Source organism: Hipposideros armiger, unplaced genomic scaffold (genome assembly GCF_001890085.2).
Source record: "Hipposideros armiger isolate ML-2016 unplaced genomic scaffold, ASM189008v1 scaffold_258, whole genome shotgun sequence".
In the NCBI taxonomy this organism is placed as follows: Eukaryota; Metazoa; Chordata; class Mammalia; order Chiroptera; family Hipposideridae; genus Hipposideros; species Hipposideros armiger.
This window is the reverse complement of record NW_017731608.1, coordinates 1,956,216-1,978,065: the sequence shown is the minus strand read 5'-3', so window position 1 is coordinate 1,978,065 and position 21,850 is coordinate 1,956,216. Positions and strand designations below refer to the sequence as shown.

General features: G+C 40.2%; 1 protein-coding gene across 1 annotated transcript in view; it reads left to right on the top strand.

The window, feature by feature from the left end:
* NUP160 (nucleoporin 160) overlaps nucleotides 1-13,628 on the top strand; it is a 45,185-nt gene extending 31,557 nt beyond the window's left edge. The window contains exons 22-35 of the mRNA XM_019656490.1: nucleotides 523-722; nucleotides 3,943-4,038; nucleotides 4,220-4,314; nucleotides 4,410-4,506; nucleotides 4,600-4,705; nucleotides 6,745-6,905; nucleotides 7,753-7,813; nucleotides 8,655-8,765; nucleotides 8,931-9,054; nucleotides 9,715-9,816; nucleotides 10,422-10,563; nucleotides 11,279-11,404; nucleotides 12,466-12,570; nucleotides 12,988-13,628. Coding sequence (XP_019512035.1) covers nucleotides 523-722; nucleotides 3,943-4,038; nucleotides 4,220-4,314; nucleotides 4,410-4,506; nucleotides 4,600-4,705; nucleotides 6,745-6,905; nucleotides 7,753-7,813; nucleotides 8,655-8,765; nucleotides 8,931-9,054; nucleotides 9,715-9,816; nucleotides 10,422-10,563; nucleotides 11,279-11,404; nucleotides 12,466-12,570; nucleotides 12,988-13,077 — 1,616 coding nt within the window. The 3' untranslated portion in view covers nucleotides 13,078-13,628. The remainder of the gene's footprint in view (nucleotides 1-522; nucleotides 723-3,942; nucleotides 4,039-4,219; nucleotides 4,315-4,409; nucleotides 4,507-4,599; nucleotides 4,706-6,744; nucleotides 6,906-7,752; nucleotides 7,814-8,654; nucleotides 8,766-8,930; nucleotides 9,055-9,714; nucleotides 9,817-10,421; nucleotides 10,564-11,278; nucleotides 11,405-12,465; nucleotides 12,571-12,987) is intronic.
* The last annotated feature ends 8,222 nt before the right edge of the window (nucleotides 13,629-21,850 follow it).

Sequence of the window (21,850 nt, the reverse complement as noted above, 5' to 3'; positions counted from 1 at the left end):
GGGTCACCACAACATGAGGAACTGTATTAAGGGGTCGCGGCATTAGGAAGGTTGAGAACCGCTGCTCTAGATAAAGAGACTGCTAGTGCCATCCAGGGGCACAGTATACCTGTGGGAACTATTTGGCTTCAGGTACTTGGCAGATTAGTTAAGATACAGGAAAATATGAAGAAGAAAACAGGAAAACCCTCCTGCCCTGGTGCAGGTGTTTTTAAGGATGGTTTTTTGTAAATAAAGTTTATTTTTCAGTTATTTTTTCATTATATCTTTTCTTAATGCTGCTGCTTTCCCCATTAAACAGGTATATACTTACCACTCAAATTCTACAAATGTTAACATGTTGCTACAGTTGCTTTATTACATATTTATTCATCAATTATCTTATTAAACTTTACTTTTTATTAATAGTTTTAATTAAAAAAGTGAGATAAAGAAATATTGACTAATGCATCAGATAGAATTTAGAACTGCAGAAATTATGGATGTAGTCAAGTCTTAAATAATTTGGAGGATGGGGGAGGTATTGGTTTTCCTTAGCACATGAGCACCTAGAATTAACAACAATTCATTGTAAGTCACTTTGTATTGTTTTATTTCTCCAGGCACTGGAATGTTTCTGCCAGGCAGCGTCCGAAGTGGGCAAAGAGGAATTCTTGGATCGGTTGATCCGATCAGAAGACGGGGAGATTGTGTCCACCCCCAGGCTGCAGTATTATGATAAGGTACCTTATGCCATTGTTTGGCCCATCTTACACCACCCTGTGTAGAAATGTATCGGAAATACAGTGCTTGGGTATTGTTGGAGAATAATATAAAAATTTAGGGCCAGCCGAGTGGCTCAGTTGGTTAAGAGCTCGCTCAAGAGCATGAGCTCTGAGCAACAGGGTTGCCGGTTCGATTCCCAGCCCAAGCTGAGCTGCTGCCGAGCTGCCAACAGGTGGCAGGATGGCTCAGGTAAAAAAAAAATTTTTTTTTAATTGTTCCCTAAACTTCCAAGTAAAGAGAAGATGGGTTTACCTAGAGAAGTTGAAGAAACATATTTTTTAATTAAATTTGATAAATGTTTTTAACTTAAATGAAACATACCCTTCATGGAATCATTTTGTTAGCCCAGACATGATTAGAATTTTATTACTTAATATTAGTCTTGCCAATATCTCAAAGAATTACCTTGTAATGCAGTATTTAGCCTTAGTTTATGATTTGGCCCTCGGGTATTCCTCCCTCCCGACCTTTTTTCTACCACTCTTTCCCCTGGTAACTCAGCTGTAGTGATTGCGACCTTCTTACTGTGTCATGCAAGCCAAGCACATAACTTTGTTTTCTGACCTTTCAGCCTGGAATGCTCTTCCTCCAGATAGTCAAGTTTGTCACGCCTTCATTTCATTCAGGTCTCTGCTCACGTGTCACCTCCTCCCTGCCTTGCCTGTGTAGAATGACGCCTGTGCTCATGGCCTCACATGTGCTTGTTTTCTCTCTCCCTCAAGTGCACTCATGCAGATTGAGACACTGGGCAAGTCTCCTTGCCTACTTTGTTTTTCTTCATAACATTTAACTGTGCTTGATGTTATATTTTGATATCCATGTGTTATTTGTTATCTGAATTTCCCACCAAAAAGTAAATGCGACCAAGTGCAGGCTTCACTGTTTTGTTCTTTGCTTGTAAAAGAGATAAATGAAACAGATTTGTAGTTCTTAATAACCCTCCACCATCTTACTAATGAGAAAATTATTTTGAATTCTAAGGATTTTTAATGAGGCCAGATGGATTTGAGGAATCGATAAACCCCTGAAATTATGTGCAAAATGTTGTTTGTATTTTTTCTGCCGAGAGCCTCCATAGCTTTCAGCAGAAGAAACTTAGTGATTCAAAAATTTGAAAAATCACTGCTGCTCCACTAGACCCCAAAGTGGGACTTAGAAAGAAAATACTAGAACTCTTACTCACAGAAGAGATAAATCAAGAGGTGCCAATGTTTAATATAAGGGTTGACTCTGGTGCCCTTACTGGTCCTTGTACAAGGTCACCTATCACTTAGTCTCAAGGTGGGCATCTGAGGGAAGAGTGAGAGTGTCACAGCTAGGGGCAGGGGTGCCCAGTGGCACCTTCGTCCATTTAATTTCAGTAGGTTATGTTTGCCTGGTTAAATTGATTTACACATTATATTGCTTAATTTTAATGAAAATCGCCTTTACAATATGCACATGGCTTTTAAAAGCTCGTGCAAAGAAGTCACATTGAAGATAATACTAACAAAGTACAAGCAAATAAAGGAAATTTGGGACTTGCACTACAGGTATTTCATCAGCCACACTGCAGGATAAAGACAGTGACAGTCTAATCAGATCGGACAAGAATCAGCCAAGAACAAGTGAGCTTTTCAGGAATGCTATTTTAAAATCTGAGTAACAGCCTTTTGAGCATTTTGACCCTTGCTTCTGCTCGGGGCCGCTCCAAACTCTTTGGAGTGTACTTTTTCTTTTCTAGTAGTGACCCTTGAGCCATTCTCTACTTTTTCTCTACTGCTCGGGCCCACTTCTGCTTCTTTGAAATGTATTTTTACTTCTAATAAACTCCTTGAAAAATAAAAAAAGTAAAACAATATAAAAATAAAATAAAATCTAAGTAAGTGTCCCTTAAATTGAAATGTCAATTCAAGATAGGATTAAACCATGAAAATTACCGAGACATTAAGTGTCCCAATCACCTGTGGTAGAGTATAAATTGGTTACAACCATTTTGGGAAACTCAGTAAACTAGCGCCAATCATTAACATACCCTATGACCGAGTAATTTCAATCCTAAGTATACCTAGACAGGTGTACATATTTACCAAAAGAGATTTATAATGTGTTCCAAGCCGCAGCATATTCATAAAAGTCATACGCCAGGAACAGGAAGTGTTCATTAGTAGAATGGATCAATGAATTATGGTATATTCTTTCAGTGAAATGAATTGCTGCGTGTAATAACAGGTCAGTCTTACAAACATGTTAAGCAAGAGAAGGCAGACGCAAAAAGATATATAGCGTAAGATTCTGTTTCCATGAAATGAAAAACAAAACTATTAAAAGTCAGTAGTGGCTGGAAGGAGTCACACGGGCTTTCGAATGCTGATATAATTCTAAATGTGAGTGCTGGGAACATGGATATGTTTCCTTTGTGAGCAGTCGACCAGCTATGTACTTAGGATTTGTCTACATTTCTAAATACATGTTATATTTCAGTGAAAACTATAACCTTAAAAAAAAAAAAACACTAAGCATGCAGAACAAAAAATGTTTTTGTACTGTGAATAAAGAAAAGAAAGCAGGTAATAAATCAGTACTAATAAAAATAACTTTAAACTGTTTTTTATCTTTACTTCATTCTTTATAAATTTATATTTTGAGTGTATGTTACACATACATATTAGAGAGATGTGTGTCTATAAGTAACTGTGCATATGTCTGGAGTGGTGTACACAGACATTGTTAGGGTGGACAGTTTCAAAAGTTTAAAGAGCACTGTTCTGTGTTGAATTAGAAATGGATTATGTCAAACAACGTATTCTCTTCCGGGTTTTTACAAGACAATGATACTAATTTATTCACTAGGCTTTAAATTCATCTATAACCTAAACTGTTCATAGGAAAAGTTAGTAGTGAAATTGTATCTGTCCCTTCATTCAATAAATATTTAGTGAGAGCCTACTGTGTACTAAACACTGAAGATAGAGCTGTGAACAGAAAAAGACCAATAGAAACTCTTCCAACAAGCCTAGTATTTAATAGAATCTAAAGGAAAATCTTAAATATTGACCAAAGAATCCTGTTCATCTTGTTGACACGTTTGACTTAATCTTTATCTTGCTTCATTATCTAATTGATTTTAAATCATATTTCAATATGAAGTATACTGCCATATTAATCGTAATGGAAATTTCTTCTGTTCCTCCTTAGGTTTTGCGTCTACTCGATGTTATCGGTTTGCCTGAACTGGTTATTCAGTTGGCTACATCAGCGATAACTGAAGCAGGTGATGACTGGAAAAGCCAGGTAAGAACTAACTAGTGGGTCATCGGGAAAGTCATGACGTATTTTTCTATGTTTTTCAATGCAAAAATGCATCATGACTTTCCCAACGACCCAATATAATCTAGTTATTTCTCATAGGGTTTCTCATTGATGTGATATTTTAATCTCTGTTGTTCTTTTTCCCCCAATTTTTGACATTTAGGCTACTTTAAGGACATGCATTTTCAAACATCATCTGGATTTGGGTCACAATAGCCAAGCGTATGAGGCCTTAACCCAAATTCCTGATTCCAGCAGGTAGTCAGTCTCAGTCTTTTTCAGAGAAGGTGATTGGCCAGCCCTGTTTAATCCACTGAGGTAGTTTATCCTCATATCTCTTTCTTTCCTCCCAGACAGTTAGATTGTTTACGGCAGCTGGTGGTGGTTCTTTGTGAACGTTCGCAGCTGCAGGATCTTGTCGAGTTTCCCTATGTGAATCTAGAGAATGAGGTAATTTTATTTTTCCACTGCTGACTGCACACAGCTGTGGTGGTTGTCATGCTGGCCACTAACTTGGATGTCTCATCACTTCCCCATCCTTAGGTTGTGGGCATAATTGAATCACGTGCCCGAGCTGTGGACCTTATGACTCATAATTACTATGAGCTTCTATATGCCTTTCACATCTATCGCCACAATTACCGAAAGGGTGAGTTGAAGTAAACAGTATGAATTGTAGTGAGCCTTATCGGTTTAATCATGTTTTACAAAAATACTATGTTTGGCTTATGTAATTTTTACCTTGTTTTTATCATTGGATGGGTATTCTCTACAAGCATTTGGGGAAATTATGTTTAAGGACAAGATTAGCTTCACCCCTTTGGAGATTACCTATTAGCCTTAAAGATATGCACTCATTCCATTCTAGAACATTCTTGTGTCGTTTCCAGTGAGATGACATTCTATGTGTATTTTCTATTCGAGTTTAAAAGACACTTTTTCATGAAAGGCACCTTGAACTTGTGGCTGGTTTTGAGCTCCTGTGCCTTTTGCTGTCAGCCTTCTCTCTTTCCTTATTTATTTTTGCTGATCCTTTTAAGAGTAAGTTGCAGACATTGTGACTCAATGCAAAAATACTTCAGATGCATCTCCTAAGGACTTTTTTTTTTTTTTTTTTTTTTTTTTGCTGAGCCATCCTGCTACCTATTGGCAGCTTAGCGGCTGCTCAGCTCGGGCTGGCCTCGAACCGCTGTTGCTCAGNGGCTGCTCAGCTCGGGCTGGCCTCGAACCGCTGTTGCTCAGAGCTCAAACTCTTGAGCGAGCTCTTAACCAACTGAGCCATTCGGCCGGCCCTTAAGGACTTTTTTTTATATAACCTTAATACAATTATCAAATTAAGGAAAAGTAATTAATTTCATGCATTAAATGTAGTGCTATGATCTGATGTGCTGTTCATACTTAAATTGTGCCAGCTGTCATATGATTTTTTTTAATAGCACATTCCTCCCATACTGTGCTCACCCCCGATCTAGAATCACAGATTGCATTTATTTGTCCTACCTCTTTGATCTCCTTTAATCTGAAGCACTTTTTTTAGCCTTTTACCTTTGAAGACACTGATATTTTTAAAGAGTACAGGTCAGTCATTTTTAGAATGTGTCTTAATTTGGATTTGTATGATGACTGATGAAGTCTTTATCAGAACTGCTAAAACCAAAGAATTACATGTCTGTTTCAAGATCGTATTTTGCAAGATAAGCATTGCGGTTCCCCTTTGGAACATCTAACATTTTTATACCATTTTCCCTCAGAATTTTTCGTTAGGTTTCTTGCTGATTTTCATTGGAAAAAATGGTTGGAAGTTCTTTGTAGGCATGTTCTTAATATTTCTAGTGGCAAAACATGTTTGCATGTTCTTTATTTTCTTGAATTATACAGAAAGGGAAATATAGGTTAGATATCTCCTACTGTTTGCTTTCTCAATAACAGCATCCATTACATCAACCTGATTGAGATCAGTTTAGCTAGATTAATTTTCAGGTCTTTGGATGTCTTACAAACAGAATGTCTTACAAAGCTCAGACACTCAGAAAGATTTGTGGAATGAGAATAGTTTCATTTGGGGGCAGCCGGTTAGCTCAGGTGGTTAGAGCGCAGGCTCATAACACCAAGGTTGCCGGTTCGATTCCCACATGGGCCACAAGACCTGCACTCTCCACAACTAGATTGAAACAACTACTTGACTTGGAGCTGATGGGCCCTGGAAAAACACACTGTTCCCCAATAAAATAAAATTTTACAAAGAAAAGAAAATAGTTCCATTTGAAAACTGAAAGAATTTTTAAATGCTGTTTAGTTTCTGAAGTCCCATGCTGTTTCAGAAAAATGTAGCTTTCAATATCTTATTCAACCAGTGTAACTAAAGTATTATGAAAATAAGAGCCTGTGTTCTTGAGCAGAGCATCCAAACATTTCTTGGTATCAGAATCCTGGGTGGGAGTAGGTGACAATTTGGCTGGGATTAGCTCTCTAAGCCAGTCTTCCATCCTGCCTGGGCATGTAGTATCTAAAAGTCAAAAGTAACATTTTACATAATTTTTTTTGCTTTTTTTGTGTGTGTGGTTTTAAATTAAACTCAATTTTATTTTAAACTTTAATATTTGATAAGTAAAGCAAATACTTTCTGCATATCTAATGAAACAAACACATTTTTGAAATTCTAATGTCTGATTTATTATTGCCTCATAGCTGGCACAGTGATGTTTGAGTACGGAATGCGTCTTGGCAGAGAGGTTCGAACTCTCCGGGGACTTGAGAAGCAAGGCAACTGTTACCTGGCTGCTATTAATTGTTTACGACTTATTCGTCCAGAATACGCGTGGATTGTGCAGCCAGCATCTGGTGCAGTGGTATGAAAACTTTCCATCCTAGAATTGGGGATCATTTATTTGGCTTGGTCCTTTCAAAACTATTACGTCATTTTGCTTCATTTCATTTAAAATTTCTACTGGGGTGTTTGCGAACTTAATCTATTTTTGCAGCAATTCAATTGTTATGTATTACTACCCCTTTAGTTCCCAAGTTTAGAATTATTGTAGGAAGAAGTATTGCAGAGTAATTTTGGAATTAGACCAAATTAACTTTAGGTAAATTAATCTTTTGCTGTCTGGTTATCCTCTTGCATAAAATAGAGATAATAATAATGTCTCCCTTATAGGATTGTTTGGGTATTAAATGAGATAATTCATGTAGAGATTGCTTAGAACTGTGACAGTGCCTGGCCTGCAAAAAGTGCTCAATAAATGGTAGTTGCTACTTTTATTTCATCATTTTTGTTAATTCTGTGTACACTTACTATTTCAAAAGACATGGACTTTGACTTTTTTCTGTCATGCTGATAGGGTCATTCTTATATGCCCAGCTACTTATATTGTATAGTTCCAGCATTTACTAGGCTGTTTCCCAGGTTTATGGATGGGAAATATAACTCTGGAACCAATGAATGGTGAGTGTTTTATATGGAGACCAAATCCACGTCCCTGGACTCAGTAGCATGTTAGCTAAGTGAGCAAACTTGGCAAACACTCCACTTTTTTGTCTGGTAGTTACAGAATCTTTGTAAGAAGAGCTGTGCTAGTTGAAATAAACCATAACTCATGTGGAGAGAATTTAAGTATGGAAGCTCCGGATCACAGTTAGTGATATCAAAATAAAATAGTAGTTTTTCACAGTTAAATAACTTGTTTGTCTTTTCAGTATGATCGCCCTGGAGCATCTCCTAAGAGGAATCATGATGGAGAATGCACCGCTGCCCCAAGTGAGTCTGGGGTCTCACACTGATTCTTTGCTAGACAATAATTACATTGCTGTAGCATAGTAGTAGCATATATATATATATGTGTGTGTGTGTGTGTGTGTGTATATATATATATATATATATAGAGAGAGAGAGAGAGAGAGAGAGAGTAGTAAAAATAGTTATACTATACTACATATTATATATGTATTGTATTTATATTGTTGTAAAAATATTATAAATTTTTTTGTTTTTAGTGTGTTTTCAATATTTTAACCTGCTAAAGGGGTTGGTCTGCTAGCCCTTTGAAAACTTTGTATGGCTGTATGAGAAATGAAAATGCTTTAAAAAGAGTGTGTTTTTGTTGCTTGTTGTATTTCAGTCAGCTTTGTACCAAACCTTTATTTTATCAAAAGGCTCTTTTGGTATTTCCATGGAGGCATGATGCCCTTCCTCAAAGAGCCTGGGCTCTAAGTTGGACACACCTGGTTTTAATTCTGCCTCTCTCTCACTTTGGGCATGTTCCTTTAGAACTGGCAGCGATAACAGAATTTAATGGTTATAAGAGCTCAATGAAATTATATGTAAAATACCTTGTAAGCACTTCCTCAACTGCAGCTGTTTTGTTAATAGAGTACTGCTTTGATTTGACTCAGTTTTACACATGAAGCAGGGATGGTGCTTTATTTCTTAAGTTAGCTTTTATTGAGCCTCCTGTTTCTTCCCCATCTCCCCAATTTAATGCCTTTGGAAATTAAATTGAATGTTACTTCACGTTTAGTAGAAATGGACAGGTTAAGTTAGCCTAGTGGGCACTTCCTTTGTACTTTGAGAATGGAAAGTGTTTGTCTTTGGCTTGTAGCAAATCAGCAGATTGAAATCCTGGAGCTGGAAGACCTGGAGAAAGCATGTTCCCTGGCTCGCATCCGCCTCACTTTGGCTCAGCATGATCCGTCAGCCATTGCAGTTGCAGGTAGGACTCAGCCATCTCCATACTGACAGCACATCCTAGGGCCAGGCAGTGGGCCTGGTACGCTACATGGGCATTGTCATTCAGAGTCACTCATCTACAAGCAGTCTTTGGGCTCATTTGCATATACCTTCGGTTGCACTAACTAGCACTTTTCTGTTTCCACAGGAAGTTCATCAGCCGAGGAGCTGGTCACGCTCTTGGTTCAGGCTGGCCTTTTTGACTCTGCCATCTCACTCTGTCAGACTTTTAAGCTCCCCTTAACGCCAGTCTTTGAGGGACTTGCTTTCAAGTATGTATGCCATTATCTTTTTTATAATCTTAAATTTCTAATGCAAAAATAACTATTGCTTAGTGTGCAGCAGTGATCACATGAGAAGCCAGCTGTGTTTAAAAGAAGTGTTTTTCTTGAGTCCACGCAAGATTTTTGTTTTTTTGGTTGATTGTGGCTTTTTGTTTTTAATCTTGATTTGTAGCTCCTCTTGAGCAATCAGAAGATCTGGCATTCCTGGACCCACATTCCCACATGACAGTAGATAACCTGGGTTAAATAGTGGTGTCCATTTTAGACAGAGCACATGTTCCCTTCTGTCCTTTCGGACATCTATTGGCTCAGCCCCTGTGAGCATTATGAAAAAGTACTCCCTATTGAAGTTACCTTACACCTAGATATTAGTCAAGTAGTTCGTGAATTGGAAATATTTTTATACTTCCATAATTTTTCATCATCAATTTTCTTTTGGAAATGAATTATCTCTAAACACTTATTGATGGCTTTGTGGGTCATTCAGTTGTATGGCTATGAGAAGTGAGAAAGGCCAATACCTCAGCAGTGAAATGGACAATAGACTAGAATTAAAGTTGTCGTCTTATCTCTAGTTTTAGTAACTAAATAATGGTGCTTTTCAGCAAATTATTTTATTGTGTGTGGAACCTTTTTTTTTTTTTGCAGATGCATCAAATTGCAGTTTGGAGGAGAGGCGGCACAAGCAGAAGCCTGGTCCTGGCTGGCAGCCAATCAGCTCTCATCAGTCATCACCACGAAGGAGTCCAGGTACAGCCCTCGTGTTCATCTGACCCTGCAGGGTTTACCCCCAGATACTTCCCTTGTGCCCCCAGTTAGCGTCTACCTGACTGTACTTAAGTGTGTACAGAATCCTCTAACAGACTTTCCTTCCTTGAACTACATTTAAAATTTGTATTGTGCAGCTTAGCACTTTAGAAATGTAGCATTTTACAGTTTGGACATCTTCAACTCCTACATTGGCAACACCAGAATCACTATTAAAATGCAAATTATGAGCTATCACCCTGGCCTTCTGGATCAGAACTTCTGCATGATTCTAGTGCTTGATCAGGTTTGGAAACAGCGATCTGAGCTGTTCTTCATATTTTAGAAATTCAGAACAAAGACATTAAGTGAATTGTGTAGTCAAGTATGATGTGATTAGTGGGAGAGAAATACAAGATCCCAGGCCATCTAGTTTCTAGTACTAGCCCTAGGGCACATTGACCCTAATGATATCAGTTGCCATTTAGCAATATGATCGTTCAGTTGTGAGCTCCTAGGATTTTTCCCTTGTTCACACATGCTTTGAATGGAATTATAAATATCTATTACGTATCCGGACCTCATTACTTCTTTCTGCGTTTATCAAGTGCTACAGATGAAGCCTGGCGACTATTATCAACTTACCTGGAAAGGCACCAAGTCCAGAATAACTTATATCACCACTGTGTGATCAACAAGCTCTTAGCTCACGGGGTGCCTCTGCCTAATTGGCTTATAAACAGCTACAAGGTTAGTGGTGTCTTCACTTGGAGAGAACGAGAAGCTGATCTTTGTCATCCTGATCACTTCAGGAGATGATTCGAAAGAAAAAGATAGACTGATAATTTACGGAAATACACTGACTGACATACTTCAGGCAACTTATCAGTCTTAGCTAAAAACAAAATGGTGTAACTTCAATTCCACATGAAGTACTAGGTGATTAGATTTAAAGTTATAAAATACGTGTATATATATATATATATATATATATATATATATATATATATATATATATATATGTAAAGAGTTCTATAGTTTAGTGATGAATGTCAGCATGAGGCTGTATTCACTTTTCTCTTACCCTAAGTTAAATACAAATTTGATTCAGGCTTTTAAAGTTGGTGATTCTTTTAACTTCTTTGCATTTGTTATTCATATATTTCTGGTATTCAGTATTTCTTGGAAGGTCTGTTGACTTTTACTACTGTGGAAAAGAACTAAAACATGTCTTAGATCACAAAACAGGGGAGGGAGGGCACTTAACAGATAGGGCCTCACAAGGTGCTCAAAGGGTAAGCCAACCCCTATCCCAGGATAGCTAAACCAAGACAAGTAAACCGAGGTGCTCATTTATTCATATTGAGAAATATTAAGTCCAGGGAATCAGGCGGTCCACATCCTTAGGTCATTGCCCAGGGAAGATGGAAACAGGTAGATGTTCTTACTCACCGACTCTTTACAGAAGGTTGATGCCGCTGAGCTGCTCCGTCTGTACCTAAACTATGACCTTTTAGAAGAAGCTGTGGATTTGGTTTCAGAATATGTGGACGCTGTTCTGGGAAAAGGACACCAGTACTTCGGAATTGAGGTGGGCGTGTGTGCACATTTTTCCTAAATCGGTGTAAAACCGGGACCTGAAAAAAATTAAATTATAGAATAGCGGATTTAACCTGTCCTATTAGTAGTTGTACAGCTAGTTTTCTCTCAGATCCGGATTGGCCCTCTACAGTTCTCCAGTTTCCTGTTTATAAAATGGGAATACATTTCATTTTTCTCCATCAGAGGAATGTGGCTTTAGTTAATATTTGGAGGAAGGCGGTAAATAAGAACAAAACGGTATTTTGTGTGTGCTGAAGACTGCTGCGTCTCTACCAGCGTTTTCTCATTTCATCCTTACAGCAGCCTATAAGGGATTGTTTGAAGCCCCCCCCCCTTTTTTTTTTTTCTGTTTTTAACCCATGAGGAAACAGAGACTCAGAAGTAAGGAAGTTTCACCAAGATTGTTCCCTCGGGTCTAGCATTCTAAGACACTTCCTTATGACTTCAGAGGATCAGTGCGCAGGAGCATTCGAGTCGGCAGCTGCAAGGTGATACAAGTTGCCAAAGCTCAGAGAGATGGTAAATAGAAGAGCCAGGTCTAAAATCCAGGTCAGGTTAACTACAGAGCCAAGCTCTTAAACTCTCAGGAAAGTATTCAGAACTTTGGAAGTGGAGCTTTTCTTTTCAAAAAAATTTTTTTCCAGATAATTTGAATCTAAATTTCAGACTGGGAATGGTATCATTTGTTGACAATTTATAGAAGTTTTGCTGAGTGTGTTTATCCTTAATAGGATAAACTTGGGAGCCTTAGGGCTCCGTTTTAAGATATGAGATGACATGAATTTAAAAATACATTTGATTAAGAAAAGGACAAGTTCCCCAGTTGAAAAGAGAAAGGTGAGGGGTTCTAACTCTGTGTGTGTGTGTGTGTGTGTGTGTGTGTGTGTGTGTGTGTGTGTGTACTCATGCACACATACACACAATTTCTTATAATGAAAAAAATAATAAAGCATTTTATGTTATCAAGGCCTGTGAAAGTAACTGCCCAGAAGAAGAAGAAATGGTCCACTTTTCAGGTTTTCTTCAAGTAATAGATATTTTTCCTTACAGTTTCCACTCTCCGCAACAGCGCCGATGGTGTGGCTCCCATACTCTTCTATCGATCAGCTTCTCCATGCTCTGGGAGAGAACAGCGCCAACAGCCACAACATTGCCGTAAGACAGCCTTTCTTTTCTAAGCTCTTGCACTAACCGGCACACCTGCCAGCCTGCTTTTCAGTTCTCAAGGACTGAGGGGAGGGCAGAAGCCATATGTTGCCCTTCACGTCCTGCCCCAATCGTTAAAGGAGACATAGCCTCTCTGGTTCTGGGAAGAGAGCTAAGAATGCATTATTAAAAGTATTGGTGTGGTTGCATATTTAGAAAATGCAGTAGGCAAGCAGGATATGACAGAGAAGTCCAGTTTTATCAGCAGACTCCGTTACTGAAAAGTGATTAAATGAAGCAGAGTAGCTATTATAACATCTTTATTAGAGGAGGTCTGGTTGGCAAAGTCAAAGTGACTAATAACCTCGATCTTTTTCAGTCCTTGACCTAGTCTGTAATGAAAGACTTCCTTCTTTTCTCCCACAGCTGTCCCAGAAAATACTTGACAAATTGGAGGACTACCAGCAAAAAGTTGATAAGGCAACACGGGATTTATTATATCGTCGGAACTTGTGATCCGGATGGCCGCCTAGCCTTTGTAACCGCTTGGTGCCTCTTAGGGCTTAAGACTTTCCTCTCCAGGAGTCCTGTCCTCCAGGCTGATTTGTATACCTGTAAATGATGTGTCTGACATTCAAGGCTTCATTCTGCGCAGAAGGAGTGTGCATGAGTCCCAGGACCTGTGCTTGCTGGCGGTGCTAACACACAATTTCCAGTGTCAACCTTGGTCTCAAAACAGCTGCTTTTGTATATGGTTCACAAGCTTTTTTAGAGTTTATATTTTTTTAAACTACCGAAGACATTCTTTATCTGCAAATTAAAAGCCACCTTCACTTTCCGAAATAACTGATGGTTGTTGGTTTGTTGTAGCTGACTACCAAAAGCAGTCACCGCAAATCTTTTCATTCCTCTCTATCACTTTTTGTATTTCAAGGGAATTATTTTGGTCCAGAACTGACATGTATTTTCTGTATTGCAAACAGAGGCTAATGGTTTTACGTACTCTTTTCATTATTTATTGTGGAGTTTTTGTATGATCTTCAATAAAGTATTAAACAGTTTGCCTAGATTAAGCCTAAAATGATAACCAGCTGTCAAAGAAGATATCTTATTTTGAATCTGGTTCTGAGGCTAAAGTTGAGAAAACTCTTAGCTAAGAAAAAAATTAGGAATCTATCTATAAAAGTAATGGATTTTCAAAGTAAATTCTGCTAATTTCTATGATTTATGGTAATCAAGCCGGACTTGATCATACAATATCAAATAAATATCATTATTTGATATTGATCAAATAATGTATTGGACCAAAATATAAACTTCCCTGGTCAGATTCAGAAGCATTCATGGCCACAAATTTGGGGAAAGTGAAAAATAAAATTTTATATTTTATATATTAAATTTTATCTTTTAAGGAACTGATCTGTATACTACTTACTTGTTTGGCCTTTGATCTTTCTTGAGTTTTTCATAAGCCTTTAATTTTTATACTATCAATACATATTTACATTATATATTTTAAATATCAATGTGAGTTTCCTTGTGATACTGGTAGATACTGCAGTGGATGGTCCTTTTTTCATTTTAGCTCTGCCATGATAAGTGTTTGAGGCAATTAGGGACTGGGAGAGCCCTTCGCCTCCTAGCTCTATAAACCCGTGGCTCCCAGCTAGAGCAAGAAATACATTTTGACCTATATACACATTTATAAACAAAAGAAAGTTTTCACAAAAGTATGGATCCTTGCTTACTATGTACCCTGATATTTTCATTTTTGTGAGTGACTGAAGGATCCTAACCCACAGTCTGAAAAATAGCAAACCATGTTGTAGCCATTTCTGGAGAACAGGAAATAATCTGAGACAACCGGCTCTGATGCAAAACCTATCCATTTGTGTTGCTGATCAAAGCAGTGGTTTCCATGGTGGCAGTTCACAAGACACTGACCAGCTTTTCCTGTCCTCACTATGTAGGTTCAGGACATGCTGGACCCAACCCATCTTTTCTGTGCATTTTCTTCCACCTTCCTCACTTTGATTCCCAACCAAAGCAGAACTCTTGGGAGGACAGGGGGCCTGGAGATTGAGTTCAACCACAGTCATAGGGCCGGCCGAGTGGCTCAGTTGATTAAAAGCTCGCCCAAAAGGGCGAGCTCTGAGCAACAGGGTGGCCGGTTCGATTCCTGGCCCAAGCTGAGCTGCCAACAGGTGGCAGGATGGCTCAACTAAAAAAAAAAAAATCACAGTCATAGTCATAGTGGTCAATGCTTTAATTAACCATGCCATGTAATGAAGTCCCAGTAATAACTGGACACCAAGGCCGAAGAGAACTTTCTGGTGGGAGAACACACTGATGTGCTAGGAGGGCAGCAGGCCCTGGCTCCACAGGGAGGTGACCTGGGAGCTGTGCTTCCTCCTAGACCTCACCCTATTTGTATCCTTTCTAATAAAATATAATCATAAATATATTGGGTCGTCAGGAAAGTCATGATGTATTGTTCTATGTTTTTCAATGCAAAAATGCATCATGACTTTCCTGGCAACCCAATAGGACTTTTCTAGTTCTGTGGATGGTTCCAGAGAATTCTCAAGCTTGAAGATGTCATGGGAACCCCTGATTTTATAGTCAGTGAGAAGGGTGATGGCCTGGGGACCTCCTTGGAGCTGGCTTCTAAAGAGCAATTGTTGGGGGCACTGAGCCCTTAAACCTGTGGAGTGTGATGCCAACTGCTGGGAGTTATCGTCAGAACTGAATTGATCAAAGTATGCTCAGTTTGGGGTGAGACAATAAGTGACAAAATTTGGATCCATCAACACACACATATTAAACTTCACTCTACCCTACTGAAGCTGGGACTTTTGTGAACAGTCCACTTCTGCAGGTAAACTATTGAAGTTCCAAAAGTTAGGAATTTAAAATGGATTCAAGAAGGTCAGTTTTGAAATTCACATGAAATACTAAGTAAAGATATCACCCACCAAATAATGATTATAAATAGACTTGAAAATACGTTTAGTTAAATGATTGCTCTTTCCAGGTTTCACTTGTCAAGTGTCAGCCCTGATAATTTGGTTTTACTAAAATAACAGCACCACAAACAAAAAACCCTCAGTAATTCCAGAGATGCTTTAGGCCCCTGGCAATCCAGGATCAGGTCTGATTTTTCTTTAAAGTGTGACTGACCATGCCTACTCATTCTGAGTCTGGACAACTATTATCTGGCTCTTTACGGAACTTTGCCTAGACATAGGCAAAGTTCCGTAAAGAGCCAGATAAATAGTTGGAACTTGGCAGTCTACATATGGTCTCTGGGGTATATTCTCTGTTTCTTTCTTTAACCCTTTAAAAAGTAGGCCTAATTTAGCCATAATTTTCTCATACCTGGTATAGATTCTTAACACCTTCTGTGAGGTCAACAACAGCAAAACATGTCTGAGTAAAGCCAGTGATTCTCAACCCTGGTTAAGCATTAACCTAAGAGCTTTTTATTTTATTTTTTTAATTATTTTTTTAAAGGTATTATTGGGGGAGGGGAACAGCCAAGTTGTTTTCCTTCGATCTTAGTTGTGGAGAGTGCAGCAAGCTCAGCTCAAGGTGCTGTGTTCAATTAGTCGCGGGTGGATGTAGCCATTATCCCATGCGGGAGTTGAACCAGCAGCTTAGTTGTTAAGAGCTCAGGCTGTATCCACTGAGCCATCCAGGCAGCAGCTAAGCACAAGGTGCCAAGTTCAGTCTTTAGTTGAGGGCAGGCATATCCCATCTTGAACAGGCAACCTTGTTGTTAGGAGCATGTGCTCTCACCAGCTGAGTTGGCCCCTCAGTGGCAATTCAGCTCGGGCGCAGCTCACTGGCCCATGTGGGAATCAAACTGGTGAACCTGTTGCTCAGAGCTTGCACTCTTAAGCAAGGTCTTAACCAACTGAGCCACTCGGAAGGCCCCCTAAGAGCTTTTTAAAAACATAATTAAAGGCCAGGTGGCTCAGTTGGTTAGAGCGCGAGCTCTGAGCAGCAGGGTTGCCAGTTCAATTCCCACATGGGCCAGTGAGCTGTGCCCGAGACGAGCTGCCAATAGGTGACCAGATGGCTCAGCTGGTGAGAGCACATGCTCTTAACAACAAGGTTGCTGGTTTGGCTCCCGCATAGGATGGTGAACTGCATCCTCCCTCCCCCTTTCACCCTCCCCCAACTAGATTGAAAGTGGCGACTGGACTTGGAGCTGAGCTTGTGCCCCCCCACAGCTAAGATTGAAGGACAACAACTTGACTTGGAGCTGATGGGTCCTGGAAAAAACACAATGTTCCCCTTCCCCAATTCCCCAACACTGTTCCCTTCCCCAATTTCCCAACACTTCCCTTCCCCAATTCCCCAATAAAACCTTAATAATAATAATAATGATATTAATTAACTGAATAATTAATTCAGTTAATCTGAATTAACTGATTCAGATTCTTACATTGTTTTAATGTGCTCCAGATGGTTCTAGGAACAGCCAGGGTTGAAAACCCTGGTTATAAACATAACAGTCACCATCAGAAATTTAAGTTGACCCCAAAGAAAACAGCCTTTCACATGCATTGTGATGTAGCTCATAATCTCAACTTGGTTCCAGCCAGTTTTATAATAGGATCTGGACTTTTATATAAACAAAAGACTCATTAATAGTAAGAATAGCTACCATATAATGGTTGCTTATTTTGTTCCTGATACAATGCAAAGAGCTTAAAACTATGATCTAACTTAAACTTCACAACAACCCAATGGATACAGGTACTAATATACTTTACAGTTGCAGAAACAAGTTTAGGAATGTTAAGAAACATCCAAGAAATCATACATAGAAGGAGCTGGAGCTGAGAGTTGAATCCAGATGTTTAGCTTCAGAATTCCCATGCACAACTGCTGTATTTCAGTGCGTCTCCTCTCATGAAATTAATCAGGAAATTTCTAATAGCTTCAAAACAGAATTCCCCCCTGCTTCAAGCTATTAATTTTTCAGAAATCTTGGGAGTCTAATCTCAGGACACTCTAATCCAGATATTCCTCCCATAGGCAAGAAAAGGAAAGACTTTTACTATTTATTTCAAGTTTGTATATATTCACACACCATATTCATTCAAAAACTGAGTGCTTATGCCCCAAAGAGTGCATTTCACATACAGGGAACAAAACAGACAAGTCAGTGCTTTCATGGCTCTTGCATTCAACAATCAATTTGAGGGTTCATCTATAAATAGGGGATAATGAGGGCCGACCAAGTGGCTCAGTTGGTTAAGAGCTCGCTCAAGAGTTTGAGCTCTGAGCAACAGCGGTTCGATTTCTGGCCCGAGCTGAGCAGCCGCTGAGCTGCCAACAGGTGGCAGGATGGCTCAGCTTAAAAATAAAATAAAATAAAAAATATAAATAGGGGATAATGATATCTACCCTATAGGGTTGTAGTGAGAATCAAATCCAATTCTACATGTAAAGCGCTTAGACAGTTCCTGACACAGATTAAGTGCTCCATAAATGTTTTAGATATTATTAGTATGCTCTAGTAAGAACCGAGTTAGCAGCCAGGGATATGAAAACAAATACCAATGGATTTCTTCTTAAACTCGATTTAGAAGGGGGAGACGAGTATGAACAGTAGGAACATCAAGTACTGGGAAGGGCTCGGCATGAAGATAGAAGGTTCAGGGAGGTAATGCGTCCACTGGGTCTTGAGGAATTAAAAACAATTCACATGTGGGCTGGCCGAGTGGCGTGTTGGTTAAGAGTTGGCTTGGGACACCACCTCTGAGCAGCAGGACCCCAGTTCGGATCCCACATTAGAGCCAGTGATGCTGTGCCCTCTACAGCTAAGATGGTGAACAACAGCTCCACCTGGAGCTGGGCTGCCGTGAGCCATCATGAGCGGCCCTTCAATTGCCAGCAAGCGACTGCCTCAGCCAGGAAGAGCGCAATGATAATACCAACATGGGCCAGTGAAGCAACGTCCTCCACAACTAGACTGAAGAACAAAAGGACAGCAACTTGTCTGTTCCCCTCCCCCAGTTCCTCAATAAAATCTTTTAAAAAAGAAATTTCACATGTGATACAGTAGTTATTCCAGCTAGGGTGAAGGATTGAAGGTGCGAGAGGTGATATCCCAAGTGGCTGGCTCCAGAAGGGGGGTGAAAGAGTGCTAAAGGAAGATACATAAAGCAGGTGAATGAGGATACCAGTGGGCCAGGTTGGAAAGGCTCCTGTATCCAATCACAATGTAGGCTTTGTCCTCGTAGCAATCTTCTATCGCCAGAGGTTCACAGGGATGTCCAAGCTAGGAGTCAACCCAGAGCAGAGCAGGGTGACCGGGTTCTTGTCTCTGCGCAAGACAGAATTCAAGAACGAGACAGATGCAGGAAACAGTGATTTATTAAAAATGAGAAGAAAGTGCGTGTCAGCTCAGAGAACGAATTGTGCCTAGAAAGTCATGATCAGGGGTTTTTATCTGTGGGAATTGGTGATGTCCCATTGATGTGATTCATTCATCTCCCCCTGGGTGGGACCCTCCGTTTCCAGCTTATCTTGCTTATTTGGTTCCTCCAGAACGTCATGGAGTCAGATGCATGATGGGAGTCGTAGTAACCGCAATGCAAATAACATTAAAATTAGCTAAAGATCAGAGCCCCTGGTCATGGGGATTATTAGCCTTGCTGGATGAAATTGGTTCTTGTTTTTCTCCAGCTGCACTTACTGAAGACAGCCACTTGTTACTTGTGTAACCAACCAGTGGGTCACTTCATGTTGTATCCTGTAGGGAGTTGTCAATTTCCTAGGCTACCTATCCTGCCTTATGAATCCCTCCTGAGAGATTTTCAGACCCATGATCATATGGGTTGTTGAGGGACTAGAGGTCAGGCTTCTGTAGGTGCTTCAAGCTGAGATGGGTCATCGGCCCTACCTAGCCTGGGACTGAAAATCCCTACTTGCCTGATTTAAGGGGTCAAGACCTCCCTCCAGTGTGGTCTCTGTTGAGGGCACCAGTTCAAATCCTTGGAGGACCATCATTTTTGTGTAGATCTGCTATAACCTGGAGAAGACAATTTGACAAGGAGATTTAAAACACGTGGTCCGAACAGTAGGAGGAGGAGGATAAAAATCAAGGGTCCTAGGAGAGACAGAAACCAGGTTATGGAAGGCAAAACATTCTTCAGAGACTGCCAGACAGAGTCAGATGTTCGATTTCCCTTTGCGAAATCATGAGCCCATTTAGCTTGATCATATATCCTTTTAACACCTTCCTCGTTTCCTTCACACCTTTCTAAATACATTTGCACTCTCAGTTCAATCCAGACCTTCAGATTCCTGTCACTAAAATCCATCCCACTAGGCTCTTTAACCTTTCACGTCAAATAAGATTCCCATATGGCACTCCCTCTTAACACCAGTTCTTATTTAGCCACTTCCTCTTCACAGTCTCTCTACAAAGCTTATATCCTTCTACTTACTATGCAACTCTGTCATTTGCCAGTGTCCCTCATTCTGGCCCTCTTTAATGCCCTTACCTACTCACACCTTAATCAGCTTCCTTATAAATTTTCCTATCTCCAAGTCCTTTAATTCCTTCCAAATTGGTACTTCAAGAGCTAGTCTAGGGCTGGCCGAGTGGCATGTTGGTTAAGAGCTGGCTTGGGACGCCAGAGAGCCCCAGTTCGGATCCCACATATGAGGGCCAGTGACACTGCCCTCTACAGCTAAGATGCTGAACAACAGCTCAACCTGGAGCTGGGCTCCTATGAGTCGCCAGCGACAGCATAGGCTGCAGCACCTGCTGCAGTGGGTTGCCATGGACTACCATGGGTAGCCAGCAGCCACCGTGAGCGGCCGTCCAGAAGCCGGCGACTGATCTGCCTCGCCCGGGAAGAGCGCAATGATGGTGCCAACTTGGGCCAGTGAAGCAACGTCCTCCACAACTAGACTGAAGAACAAAACGACAGCAACTTGTCTGTTTCCCTTCCCCCAATTCCCCAGCGCTGTTCCCATCCCCCAACTCCCCAATAAAAATTTAAAAAAAAAAAAAAGAGCTACTCTACTACTGTCTCCTACTCTAGTCCTTGGTCCTTACACTTTTTTAATACTTCTCATTACAATATGATTTTTCCACCCAAAATGTGACCAACTAGACCTATTTTGAGATGACAGGATTCCCCACTCTTGATCCTCATTCCACACCTGCTCTGCCTTGTAGACTCTCCAGTATACCCTCTTATTGCATCATGACTTTTGGCCCAAGGGTGCTGTCTATGATGTATCCAGCAGTCAGAGAGGCCATTGCCCTTAGCCATTATATTAGAAAAGTTTACGAGGTTGTTGGTTTCCCAATCCCCCCAGAGAGGCGGGGAATGAAATAAGACCGAGAAGATTAAAAGCATGTTGGTGGCCTAGTCTGATTGTGGAAGAAGCAATTAGCAAGTAGGGTGCCGGGAGAGTCACAGGTGAAGAGAAAAATAAGAGCTAAGAGAAAACCTGAACAGAAAATTGCTATTATCAACAAGCTGAATTTTCCACTGATCCCTGGAAGAAGGTAATAACTTCCGGTCTTTTGTCCACTATCTCAAGTGTATTGGCTGGGATTTGAACTCAGGCTTCCCATATGGCAGGTGAGAATTCTACTACTAACCACCTTGCATCATGGGGAACTTCAGTCAAAAGAGTGTCAGGGTTTGGGATTAGTGGGTGAATGAAAACTACAGCCTCATTGATAGCTCTCAAGTCCTGAACCATACAATAGTCTCCATTTGGCTTTTTCACTGGCAGTATAGGGGTGTTATAAGGGGACTGAAGATTATCAGCCCATGACAAACAAATTTATCAATGAATGGCTTTAGACCCCAATGAGCTTCTGATCTTAAGGGGTATTGGTGCTTGCATGGGTATCCTGCTGTTTCCTCTAGCCTAATCTTTATAGGATAGTCCAGTAGACTAGACTTTCCAGGCATTCCCTTATCCCATACTATAGGATTTATAGCCAATCACATATGGGCCGGGATGAGATCTGAGGCCAAGAGGGACATCAAATGATTAGGTTCCTGGGGTGAGTCAAGAAGCTGGCTGTTCATGCCCAAAGCCATCATTAAATCCCTTCCCATTAAGGGAGTGGGGCATTCTGGCATAACTAAGAATTCCTGAGAGACTAGACAGTCTTAGAGGCCATAGCAAAGGGATAGGGTGAAGTATCTTTTTCTAGGTTGGCCATCTACCTCAGTGATGGTGGCATCTTTAGAGGTCAAAAGTCCCATGCATGATCTGTCAAGACCGAGTATGTGGCTAC